This window comes from Dioscorea cayenensis, chromosome 19 (assembly GCF_009730915.1).
Source record: "Dioscorea cayenensis subsp. rotundata cultivar TDr96_F1 chromosome 19, TDr96_F1_v2_PseudoChromosome.rev07_lg8_w22 25.fasta, whole genome shotgun sequence".
Lineage (NCBI taxonomy): Eukaryota > Viridiplantae > Streptophyta > Magnoliopsida > Dioscoreales > Dioscoreaceae > Dioscorea > Dioscorea cayenensis.
In genome coordinates this window covers 16130267-16143615 of record NC_052489.1, presented here as the reverse complement: position 1 = coordinate 16143615, position 13349 = coordinate 16130267, and the positions used below count along the sequence as shown (strand labels likewise).

The window sequence follows — 13349 nt, the reverse complement described above, 5'->3', positions numbered from 1 at the left end:
CGAGCGTGTTTGCCCCGTGCTCTCCAGAATGCTTCAGAAATCTGAAAACAGAGAAAATCACAGCTTGGGCATGGGCATGCTCTACCCATGCTCAGCCTAAAACATCCCAGCACTCAGTCCTTCTCTATTTTCCACAATAAAACTCAATGCTCTCGAGCATTTGCTAACAAAAGAATCACTGACCAAAGAAACACCAAATCCAACAATAGAGATTCAAAAGAAATTGCAAGAACATGCGCAACCAACAACTAAAATAGCAAGTAAAACCACGAAAACAAACAAAACAACAAGACTAAAAATGTGAAATATTGGGTTGCCTCGTAAGAAGTGCATGTTTAACATCACTAGCTTGACATACTTATTTCCCTCGATCAAGGAGGTTCATGAAAGCAAGACCTCTCCTTACCACCTGAAATACAGTTGCAAGAATATGGTAATAAGGTGCTAATTAAATTTATCTCACTAAAAGTCCAGAATTTAGATTATGTTGAGTTTGGTGGTGGGATAGGTAGCTTTCTCTTTTTTGGGATTACTTGTTTCCACCATCTCTTGGCACGGGAAATTTTTTTCTTGAGTTATTCCTGGATCAAAGGCACTCTAGCAACCACAAGTTCTTGGCAGTATACTTCATCCACCAAATCATCTGGTGCATCAGCTTCAAGGGATTCATCTTCTAATATCTTTGAATGTTTGCCCTTTATGAATGTGTCATGGACATACTCAGAGACAAAATTATCAACAACATCCACATAATAATATGTATCATCAAAGTCCATGGAGTGTCTCATAGAGTCTCAAAGTTCGTTCTTTCTCTCCCACTCGCAATACCATTTGACCATCCTTCACACCAATTAGGGCTTTTAAAGTTGCTAAGAATGGTCTTCAAAAGATGAGAGGTACTTCCACCTTATCATCCACATCAAGGATTACAATGTCCACCGGAAAGATGAACTTGTCCACCTTCACGAACACGTCTTCAATAATACCTCTTGGTTGCCGAATGGACCTATCTACAAGTTGCAAAGTAATTGTGGTGGGCTTTGGTTCTCCTAAAATGAGTTTCTCGAAGATTCTGTAGGGTGTCAAATTAATACTTGCCCCAAGGTTGGCTAAAGCTTTCTCATTTATAAGTCCTCCAATAATGTAAAAAATAACAAATCCCCCAAGATCCTTCTCCTTCTTGGGGAGCTTGTTGGTAATTAATGCCGAATATTCTTCACTAAGTGTCTCTGAAGACAATTCATCCAGTTTCCTCTTGTTAGTGATTAGTTCTTTCAGAAACTTTGCATAGAGCTAGGCATTTGTACAAGGGCTTCAAAAAATGGAACATCTATGTGTTAGGTCTAAAACACATCAAAAAAAATTTTGAACTACTCTTCTTGTTGATCTTTTTTCATTTTCACTGAGTAAGGAAGTTTGGGTTGATACTTGGGTAATTTAGTTCTTCCTTGTTCCTTGTCTCTTTCCTCATTATCAGTCAGAGCTTCAAAGTTATCATTACTGATTACCTTGGTCTTGACTGAAGTTCAACAATTTTAATCTCAGGCTCTTTCTCTGTAGATGACACACCCTTTTGAGTGTGTGTACCTCAAGTGCACGGGTCGTCGAAGTAATAAAATACCCCGGTGAGTGGGTAATCGAATCCACAGGGAATAGATGCTCAGAAACATGAAGTATTGCTATCTAGCTAGAGTGACAACTAATTTGTGATATTGATTCAAGTTGTTAATGCAAAGAAAAGTAAAAGAGAAAAGAGAACAAGCAAGAGTAATCAGATAGAACAATCAATGGTAAAATGGGGTACCCGGACATTGTTCAACCTAGGACTAATGTTTCAAGTGCAAGACTAATATTATATCTCCTAATTAAAGTTTAATGAGTCATGGAGATCCAAAGACACACGGTCCTAAACCTAAGGTCAACCGTGACTAGCCTCTACACTATACCCCAGCGAAAATGGACACTCTCAACACGTCACACTATGTGGGACTGCTTGAAGCTCTAGGGATTCTAAGTGATAAACCCTATTCCCTAACCTAGATCTAACCCTTTCGTCCAGGCAAAAGATCCCTAATCACAATTAAGCTCTAGCACTAAGGATAACTCAACACTTCACTCTATCACTCATGCAACTAAGCCCTAGTGGAGAAGGTCTCTTAGCATATCACTCTATTATGATCACAAAGAACTCTTGAAACATGGAGGTAGAATAAATAATGTCAGAGGGTAAAGGGGACATTACTCTACCTCTCGACTCACCCTCTCAACCCTCTTCAATCTCGCTAAGTCTAACCCTAATGAAGTTATCACCCCTCCAATAGATTACCTAGATGGATTCTCAACCCTAGTGTCACTCTAAGGGAAAATCACAACAATAATCATGCAAGATTTAAATTCAATTAAAACATCAATTAAAGAAGCATAAAAGAAGTCAATGAAACAAAATCATCCTAGTGTTTACAAGTCCAAGCATCCACTAGGGGTGTAGCTCTCCATGGAGCAATAAAATGTCAAAAATGAAATCAAAAATAAGTGAAAGCAATCCATAGAGATAATCCCCTTGTCATCCGTGTCGATGGTCTTCAAGAGCTGCCTAGTATTCTCCAAAGACTCCTTTGTCAAGACTAGAGCACATCTCGCCGAATCAATGCTGACGAAAGCTCCCCCAATAGCTCTCCTCCAAAGGAAATCGATGTTGAACGCCGTAGAACCGCTTCTAAATCCCAGCAAAAACCTCTCCAAATCCTAGCCGTGCTCTACCCAAAAGGTAGGCAAAAGATAGGAATAAGATCCCCAAATTAAACTCTGAAAGCGGTATTTATAGGGCTAAAATCGTGTATCCACACGCCCTGTGGAAATTTCACACGGGCGTGTGGATTTCGAGGCTGTGTTTTTCCTATGCGCTGTGAACAATAATTGCTACAGAAAGTATACTATAGTGATTTGCTATAGTACTTTTGCCAAAGTAGTCCCAAATTCATTTTCTTCATCGAGGCTGCCAAGTTGGGCACACAACCATGCGGTAGATCATGTCGTGTTTTGCTTTCAAACACATTGACGAAGCTCTTGACAATGTTGCACAAGTTAGAACATATGAGTGTAACTGCCTTTGTGCCCCTCCACCTTGCGTATTCACTTGAACATTTTGGAGGTTGGCACACACCCACACCTCTATGAGCAAAACTTATGCCTTGATCTTTGTTCGGTCCAAGAGTTTCCTCAACAATTGCATCCATGATCAATTTTTGCTTCCTTTCTTCCAAACTTGTCTCCACAACCCTAAATGCACTAAAGAACACAAATACACACAAATGAGCCATAGAATCTGATAAAAGTGATGCTCAATGTAAGAAAAGTATACGTAGTAATACTTATACACAAGCACTTATCATTAGGACCTGGGGGTTCCTTACCACTTCTCAAAGTAATGACCTTTAAGGATTCCTTGGGATTGATCTCGGTGTTACTAGGGAGGGAATCTGGAAGTCTTTCCTCTATTATCTTTGACATCTGAGCTATATGATGCTCCAAGTTCCTCACAATGGCATTAGTGTTCCTCATCATTTCCTCATGCCCTGAAAGATGAGTTTCATTATCTTTTATGTACCATGTCAAAAGAGCCGTGAGTTCAATAGAAGGCCCTAGCAGAGGAGGAGATGGTTGAGCATACTGTTGTGAAGGCCTAGGTTGTTGCTGTGTCAGTTGTCCTTGCCCCTATTGGCTCCAATAAAAAAATTCGGATGATTCCTCTATCCTACAATGTATGTGTTACTGTATGAGTTATTTTGGTATTGACTATTCTACCCAACAAAGTCAACTTGTTCAGTATGCCCGGCACCCAGTTCTCACAATGTGACCTTGAGGCTTGAGATTGCCTCTACCTGCGCAACCAAAGTTGTAATGACATCCGCTTGATAAATCCCGGCCGCTTTGACCGATTTGTTCCTCTTAGAACTCCAATGACCATTGTTTACCATTTTATCAATCAAACTATATGCTGCACTCAGTTGTTTACTCCACAAAGATCATCCTGAAGCTGCATCAAGCATTTGCTTAGTGGCACTATTTAGCCCATTATAAAAGATTTGGATTTGCATCCACTCCACAATTCTGTGTTGTGGGCATTTTCTCAACATATCCTTGTGTCTCTCCCAAGTGGCATACAAGCATTCAGACTCCATTTGTTGGAAGGAGGAGATATCACTCCTCAACTTGGTGATCTTTGCTGGAGGAAAATATCTTGTAAGAAAACTCTCGGCCAATTGCTTCCATGAAGTAATAGACCCATGAGACAAGGAACTTACCCACTGTTTGGCCCTTCCTTTCACAAAAATTGGAAGAGTCAAAGACGAATAGCATCCTCAAATACATTATTCACCTTTAAAGTATCGCAAATTTCCAAAAAATTCTTCAAGTGTTCATACGGATCCTCATCTTGAAGCCCATCAAATTGGCACATCTACTGCATCATCTGGATAAAATTGGGCTTCAATTCAAAATTATTCGCCACTACAGGAGGACGTATGATGCTAGATCTGGCTCCTTCCAAGTTTGGTCGGGTATAATATGAAATACTCTATTGTTGATTTCTAGCCATCTCTTCCTCTAGATTTACCTCTATACTCACTTCTATAGACCCAGTTTCTCTTAAATTGACTTGCCTTAATCTTCTTTGAAGACTTCTCTCAATTTCTAGATAAGGGTTTGCCAATAGGGATGAAGGGCTCCCTCGGGTCATACAAATGTTCCTTCACAAGATAGAATAAAAAAAACAAGATAAGATCAACAGTAAGAAATAAAATAAGAAAAGTAAGAACAAATGGTAAAATAATGAAGAAAAGTATTCACAACTATGAACAATATAAACAAAGACTAGATCACTAGAATCCTAATTTTCTTAAAAGTTGCCAGTCCCGGCAACAGTGCCAAAACTTGATGCACTCTCCGCAAGTGTATGTATCGTAACAAGTAATAAAATGATACCCTGTGACGGGTAGGGTTGTCAAACCACAGGGACTAGACTTCTAGTATTAATTGATCTTCTAATCTCTAGTCAATCAAAAGATGGTTGATAAATTGATTAACTAAACAAATAAAGGAAAAGGAGATGAAAGTAACAGGCAGACTAGGATTGAGTTTTAACAACAAGAGAGCAATGCCCTGGGGCAATCCCTATATGCTTTAGTGTAATGACTTGTTTCTAATGTCTATTAGGTACATTCTAAGGTTCTTTTGGATGCTCAAAAGCAATGTCATATCTACAGCTCTCAGATACGCCAAGTTTTGCTATTGTAACTACGGGTCTCAAACACGCTGAGTTTTCCAACTACACAAGGTAATCACAATCATGATAATCAACACACGTCAAGTTTTACAAAGGAACTACGCAAATCAAGAACGCCATGTTATACAACACATGGATTAACACAAGAACGTAATAGAACTCCATGAACATTAAAAGCAAGTAAATCAAAGTACACTAAGCAACATAGTTTAGTATCCCAAGGCATCGTGAAACAGTTAGCCCCTCATTAATTCATACAACTGAGAGAAAGAAATAAATGCACTAAGGTGAAAAATCATGACTCTCCCCTTTTACAAAATCTCTTCAGTTGTGCTTCAAAAGGATCATGGAATGAGCCAACTCCACTTCTTAAGTGCCTCCAACTCAACCTTTATCTACTTACACTGCATGGTGAAGGCTCATCATTGTTCTTGACGATCACCCAAAAGTTGGAGAAGAAACCCTTGACCAGCTTCCCCTTTTCAAAACCTAGATCTTGGAGATAAAAAGGACTTTTCGAGCTCAACACGGTCTGAGCCCAGTCATGCTCAAGCCGTGTTTTCTTTGTGATTCTTTAGAGAATTGGCCAAGTATCATCTAAAGAAAATCACCGAGAGAGCACGGTCGTGCTTTGCCCATGCTTTGCTAATGCACGCCTGTGAACAGAACACACAAACCGTGCTTTCCCTAAGAGAAATAAGCGCTTCAATCCAGTGATAATCACAAGGAGGGAGCACGCTCGTGCTTCACCTGTGCTCTCCTTGGAGACACCCCATGCTGGCTAGCTACTCAAGCTTCTTGGTGAGAGCAATAATCACGGCCAAAGAGCATTACCATGCTCTGGCCTTGCTTGTCTTGGAAACTTATTAAATTGTGTTCTTTGGTTGATTTTTTTCTCCGATTTCACTCCTATTTTCTTTGAACCCTAAAATCCTACACCATGAACACAACATACCAAGAATAGCACCAAATGTATACAAAAAATGCTAAGATATGAGCATAAGTATAATTTGGGGTGCATAAAACATGATACGAAATGCACTCATTAGTGCTCAAATAAGAATTCCCTTGGTTATTTAGAGTATAGGCTTCTGTTTTTAAATATTTTGACCCTAATTTGTCATGATCATTGGACCGTGGAGGTTCCTTACATAAACTAGCCCTTATCTCTAAGTGACTAGCTCCTAAACATCGTGGAGTAGGTATTTTGCACATTCTCCCAACGAATGCATTTTGATTTCGTGATCCTCAACACTAAGTCACCCTAGCTCGGAGATTTTTTATCATTCTAACTATCAGAAAAGAATTCAAACTATGAGAAATGAATTCAAACTCTTTCAATTGTGGGAGATCATTCACACACTTGGGCTCCCACTAACTATGTGATCAATCATAGGCTAGGGCTCTCGCTGACTTAACCTATACTAACAAATTCGGGCTCTAGATAATTAAATTCATGTTTAAGTATTATCACAATTGAATCTTAATATCAATAAAAATTAGATCAGTAGAAAAGAATTCAAGAAATCATATTACAACCAAGATTCATCAAGTCCAAGCATCAAGAAGGTATCTGGTCACTCATAGATACAAGTTTCATACAAAATTCAATCCAATTACAAGAAACAAGAGATCCATGCACTACAACTTTGTCAATTATTGACAATTATGGTTATATGTTCGTCGCACAAGAATGACTTCTAGATGAAAAAATTGTAGTATGTCATATACAATATGTCACTAAACATAAGATAAAATTTTAAAAATTTGGGACATTCCTTTTGTCGTCACATAATAGTGACACAAGTATGTCACATATTATATTAGGATAACGTCATAAAAGCTTTTTAAACTTCACTATATATTCTTAAGAGGTATAGTAGTTGGTGAAGAAAGTTTATGTTAGTAATGATGAAAATTCATCACTAACCTGAATAATTTTCGTCATTAAGTACGCATTTGTCATTCAGTTATATATGACGAAAGTATAAAAATCACAATAAGATAAATATTGTGTGACCATATATTGGTTAAAAATATGTCACAAATTAATTTGTTATAATGTCATGATTAATTGAGCATCATGTCATTTGTGATAATTTTATAACATTATAAACTATTATGCTTTTATAGTGCGTTGGTTATTCGTCACCATTTCTTTTACTCAATATAAGAAATTGTGACATATAAAATTATTAAAAAAATGTCACAAATTAATTTTTTAATAATATCACAAGTAACTAACTATCATATTATTTTTGATAATTTACAATGTTAGAAATAATTATATTTTTGTGCCAAATTATACTTTTGTGACGCATTTGTCATTTGTCACAATATTTTTTAATAAATATTTCATATTTAATGATATTTATAATTTTTAAAAAATATCATAAATTAATTTTTTAATGCATAATTAATTCTCTATCACATCATTCCAGATATTTATATAATGTCAAAGCAATTTTTTTTTCTGCCACATTCTTTTAGTGAATATTAAATATCTTGTAACATATATAGCTATTAAAGATTATGTCCCAAATTAAATTCTTATAATATCACAATTAATTGACCAGTATATCATTCACAATATCTTTACAATGTAACAAAATATTATGTTTTTATGACACATTTATTATTTGCCACAATTTATTTTAGTGAATATTTTTAAACATTGTGGATAAATTATTCAATTTTAGTTTTTCAAAGAGGTAAATATAAATAATATTATAATGTATAATTAACATTATCATATTAATTTTTTATAATGCATAATTAATTCTGTATCACATCATTCCAGATATTTCTATAAAATAGCTATTCAAACTAAATAACTAAAATAGCTATTCATACTCTTATTTTAATTAGGTAATTTTCTTACTTGGCCACTAAACTATGGACTATTATTAATTTGGTGACTAAACTTTAATTTAAATCAAAATGGTCACTTACCTTTAATTTGATATCATAGGGATGTCACTCGGGGGATTCTGACCCCGTTTGCTGACTTGGCCATCGGAGAAATCTACTCAGTGCCTAGATGACACGTCATTTAGCCTAGCTGGTATGTTGAAAAGGATTCACGTCATGTGAAACCTGCTAAGTTACTTGCATTTGTCCAGATCAACATCACTCTTTTTAAGGGAAAAGTTGCATTTCTAGGGATCTTCTCCACTCTAAAGAGATACTGCAAATGGGGATAAAACGCCAAAGTTTGCATTTTCTGGTGAGAGGGAGCGAGCAAAGATAGTCAGGTTTGATGGCCATGAACTAGGAGGTACGCTTGGTTAGGAAAGAAGCACCGGAGTCTTGTAAGTTCATCTTTCGAAACTCTAACCATCTTAAATTATTGTTGCATTGTTTTTTTTTATATTGCAGTGCAAATTTGATGTGAAGTTAGGGTTTACACATGAAGTTTAGGTTTTCACTTGGAACATGAATGGTGTTCCAATTAATATTGTGCTTTTATGTAGTGTTGAATGTTGTGCACTATCCAATTGAAAATTAGTTGTTAAAGGAAACATTATTCGCATGTATTAATTTCGGTTCTTGAATGAGGTTGCATTGTTGGTTTTGAACTTGTGCTGACAAAGGAGTTGTCTGCATTGTTGTTTGTGGTCCCCAGCAGACCAAAATTAATTAATGTACCTGAAATAGTAAAATTAGTTGTTCCATATGGCGGTAGTTCTAATTTGGTAGGGAAGGTTACAAAACTCCTAACAAATGGCACCGCAAATGCTTTTATCAACTAGGAAAGCCTCTTCATGATAATTCATCATTAATTCCACTATAGGTTACTGTTATAATGTTTTGTGTGGGAATGACATTGATTATCTTACCCAAACAATAACTCAAGAGAAGATGTTAATTCATAATAATTTGTTGTGTTCCATTTGTTAATTTGGATTGTTAATAATGACTTAATTATCTACACTCTTGATTCTATTTTGAGGTAAAATTAAAAACTAAGAAATAGAATATAGCATAGGGGTTCACTCAGAGAATCTCATTAATGTGCTTGTCTTTATTGACCATTGGGTTATATAGTTGTGTTTCATGGTATATGGGTTTCATTTTAGTCTACATCCTGACACACCCCTTGCGTGTGACCCGCAAGTGCATGGAATTGTCAAAGTAATAATACCCCGGTGAGTGGGTAGTCAAATCCACAGGGAATAGTGATCAGAAACACAAAGATTGTTACTTAACAAAAATGAAGATGAATCGATAGTGGTGTGAACAAAATCAATATGAAAAGAGCTAAAGAAAATAAGAAAGAGAGGTGCAATAAAATGAGAGGAAAAACAATCGATAGAAAGTGGGGTACATTGCTTCCCCTTAGGATTATTGCTTCACATGCAAGACCAACTATTATGTCTCCTAACTGATGATTAATGAGTCATGGAAATCCTAAAATACAAGGTCCCAAACCTAAGGTCAACCATGACTAACTTTACACTATGCCCCGGTGGAGAAATCAATCAGTCTCAACACCTCACACTGCGTATAGTTGCAAGAAGTTCTAGGGATTCCAAGTGATAAACCCTATTCCCTAATATAGTTCTAACCCTTTGGTCCAGGAGAAAGATCCCTAAACACTAAGGATTACTTCAATGCTTCACTCTGTTGCTCACGCAACTAAGCCCTAGCGGAGTTCCTCTCTTAGCACTTCATTTTATTGTGACCGCAAAGAACTCTTGGAACACGGAGGTAGAATTTATCACAATGAAGGGAAAATGGGACACTCCACAACCTCTCGACTCACCCTCTCGTCCCTCTCCAATCTTGCTTTGCCTAACCCTCATTGTGTGTCACTCACTCACAAGGACTACCAATGTAGACTCTCAACCCTAGTGTCACTCTAACGGAGAAATCATTCAACAAGCATTCAAGATTGGAACTCAATTAAATACATCAATTAAAGAAGGCATAATAAAAGGTTAATGAAATAATAACATCCTAGGGTTTACAAGTCCAAGTACCCACTAGGGGTTTAGCTCTCCATGTAGCAAGATATAATTAATAATGAAATCGAAAGTAAAAACATGCAATCCATAAGTAAAACTCCCTCGGTATTCATGTCGATGGTCTTGTGGAGTAGCCTCGTCCTCTTCAAAGGTTCCCTTGTCAAGCCTAGGGCACACCTGGCCAGATCGGTGCCGACGAAAGCTCCCCCAATAACTCTCTTCCAAAGGAACACGGTGTCAACGGCCGTAGAACTACTCCAAAAACCTTGCCAAAGTCCCTTTAAACCTTAACTGTAGGCCTCTCCAAACTTGGGGAAAAGATGGAGAAAAAATGGAAAAGCGGATTCTGAAATTGAGCTGAATTGCGGCTTTATATAGGGCTGAAATCGGGAATCCACATGGGCGTGTGGAATTTCCACACGCCCGTGTGAATCTGCAGAACTTGGTTTTTCAACGGCCTGTGTATAGTAAATTCCTACGGTGACCTGCTATAGTACTCTGCCAAAAACACTCTCGAATCCACACTTTCATTGAGGCAATATAAACGGGCACACGTCTATACCATAGATTACGTCGCTTCTTCAATAAGGGATAACATTGACGAAGATCTTGCTATCATTGCACAAGTCAGAATACACAAATGTAATTCCCTTTGTGCCCCACCAAACCATGTAATTGCTTGAACGTATGGAAGTTGGCACACATTCACGTATCTTCGAGTAAAACTTGTGTGTTCACGTTTGTTCACTCCAAGATTCCATCAACAAAGTGCAATCTCAATCTACTTTGCTTCCTATCTCTACATTTGGCTTCACAACCCTATATGCACACAAGTAACATGAATACACATATATTAGCACTAAAATCTGATAAAAGTAATGCTCATCATAAGAAAATAATACTTCTTATTACTAATACACATGCACTTATCAATAACCCACACATCAAACACCTCACAAAATTGCATTAGATTCTGAGGCATTTCATCCCGTCGCGATAAATTTTTGGCTCTCTAACAACTGTCGTATCGAAGAACAAACTGATGTGCATCCTGAAATAAAGTCGGCCAATTGAATCCGGTGCCCAAAAAATTTTCAACAGTTCTACTTGAAGCATAATGTCTCCTAACTGGCCCGGAATGACAATGTGCAAGGATGTCGTAACCTTCTTCCCTTGATACACATCTTCTAACCACATGTCTGCACAGATGTGGAACAAATATGGATCCTCCCAAAAGTAATTCTTCAAATCGCTGAAGAACTTCTTCTTTTGCTGGAAGGTTAAACCCTGCTTGAGCACTATCCCCGATAAGTAATTTGCAAAATCTGTGAACCATGGAGTGTCCTTTGATTCTGAACTTTGAACTGCGTACAAATGCTCCTCCAGAAAGAAATCGTTAATTTCCTTACTTGCTGGCTCTTGACCTCCACACTGCTCCAATCGAGACAAATGGTCCGCAACCACATTTTTAGTTCCTCTTTTATCTTTTATCTCCATATCGAACTCTTGCAATAATAAGATCAACAAATTAATCTCGGCTTAGCATCTGCTTTGTTCATGAGATAGCGGAGTGCCGAATGATCGGTAAATATAGTAACCCTCGATAAAATGAGGTATGGCCCGAATATATCAAAAGCAAAACCCACTGCTAACAATTCTTTTTTTTGTAGTTGTATAATTTTCTTGAGCACTCGTGAGAGTCTTGCTAGCATAATAAATTGGTTGAAACTATTTATCTTGCCTCTAACCCAACACTGCTCCAACGGCATAATCACTTGCATCGCACATGAGCTCAAAGGGTTCATTCCAATCTGGTGTGATCAAAATAGGTGCTTGCACTAAATTCTCCTTCAACGAATTAAAAGCACTTAGGCACTCATCTCCAAAATCAAAGAGAACATCCTTTTCAAGGAGCTTTGTCAATGGTTGGGTTATCTTTGAGAAGTCCTTGATGAATCTCCTATAAAAGCCCGCGTGCCCTAAGAAACTTCGAACTCATCTCACATTTGTAGGTGGAGGGAGTCTTTCTATGACTTCAATCTTTGCCTTATCTACCTCCATTCCCACTTGAGAAATCTTATGCCCAAGGACAATGCCTTCTTGGACCATAAAGTGACATTTCTCCCAATTAAGAACAAGATTTATCTCTTCACATCTTATGAGCACTCTCTCCAAGTTCCTTAGACATATGTTAAAAGAATCCCCAAACACCGAAAAGTCATCCATGAACACCTCTATGAGGTCTTCTAGAAGATCATCGAAAATGGTAGTCATGTAAATCTGGAATGTCACTGGTAGGTTACACAACCAGAAAGGCATTCTTCTTTAAGCAAAAGTACCATAGGGGCAAGTAAACGTTGTCTTCTCTTGATCCTCCAGAGCTATGGGGTGGCATGGAGAGCTAAACCCCAAGTGGGTACTTGGGTATTTGTGAACCCTAGGATGTATTCGTTTCATTTAATCTCTTTATTATGCTTTTAATTAATTGATGTTTATTGTGAGTTCCAATCTTGTAGGCTTGATTGTTTAAATACTGCCCTAGAGTGACACTAGGGTTGAGAGTTCTTGTTGGTAACTCTTGTGAGTGAGTGACACACCACGAGAGTTAGACAAATCTAGATTGGAGAGGATTGAGAGGGTGAATCAAGAGGTAGCGGAGTGTCCCCTTTCCCCTCCGGTGTGATCTATCCTACCTCCACGTTCCAAGAGTTCTTTGCGGCCATAGTAGAGTGAATGGGCTAAGGGATAACCTTCCGCTGGGGCTTAGTTGTGAGTGCAACGGAGTAAAGCGTTGAAGTGATTTTAGCACCTAGGGCTTAATTGTGGTTAGGGACCTTCCACCTGGACCAAAGGGTTAGGTCTATACAAAGGAATAGGGTTTATCACTTGGAATCCCTAGAACTCATTGCAATTCTATACGAGTGTCAGGTTTAGAGGTTATTCAATTTCTCCTCCGGGACATGTATAGAGTTAGGCATGGTTGACCTTAGATTTGGAACCATGTATTAAAGGATCTCCACGACTCATTAATGCATTAGTTAGAAAACATAATAGGGGGTTTTGCACTTGAAACGATTGTCCTAGGCGGAACAATATCC

General features: G+C 37.7%; 1 protein-coding gene across 1 annotated transcript; it reads right to left on the bottom strand.

Moving 5' to 3' along the window:
- Positions 1 to 575: 575 nt before the first annotated feature.
- On the bottom strand, positions 576 to 11748 carry LOC120284087. Its single transcript, XM_039290898.1, has 4 exons — positions 11385 to 11748; positions 3433 to 3575; positions 901 to 1293; positions 576 to 695 (listed from the first exon to the last, which is right to left on the bottom strand). Exons 1-4 carry the CDS (start codon positions 11746 to 11748, stop codon positions 576 to 578), a joined length of 1020 nt encoding a protein of 339 aa, XP_039146832.1.
- Between the last annotated feature and the right edge of the window lie 1601 nt (positions 11749 to 13349).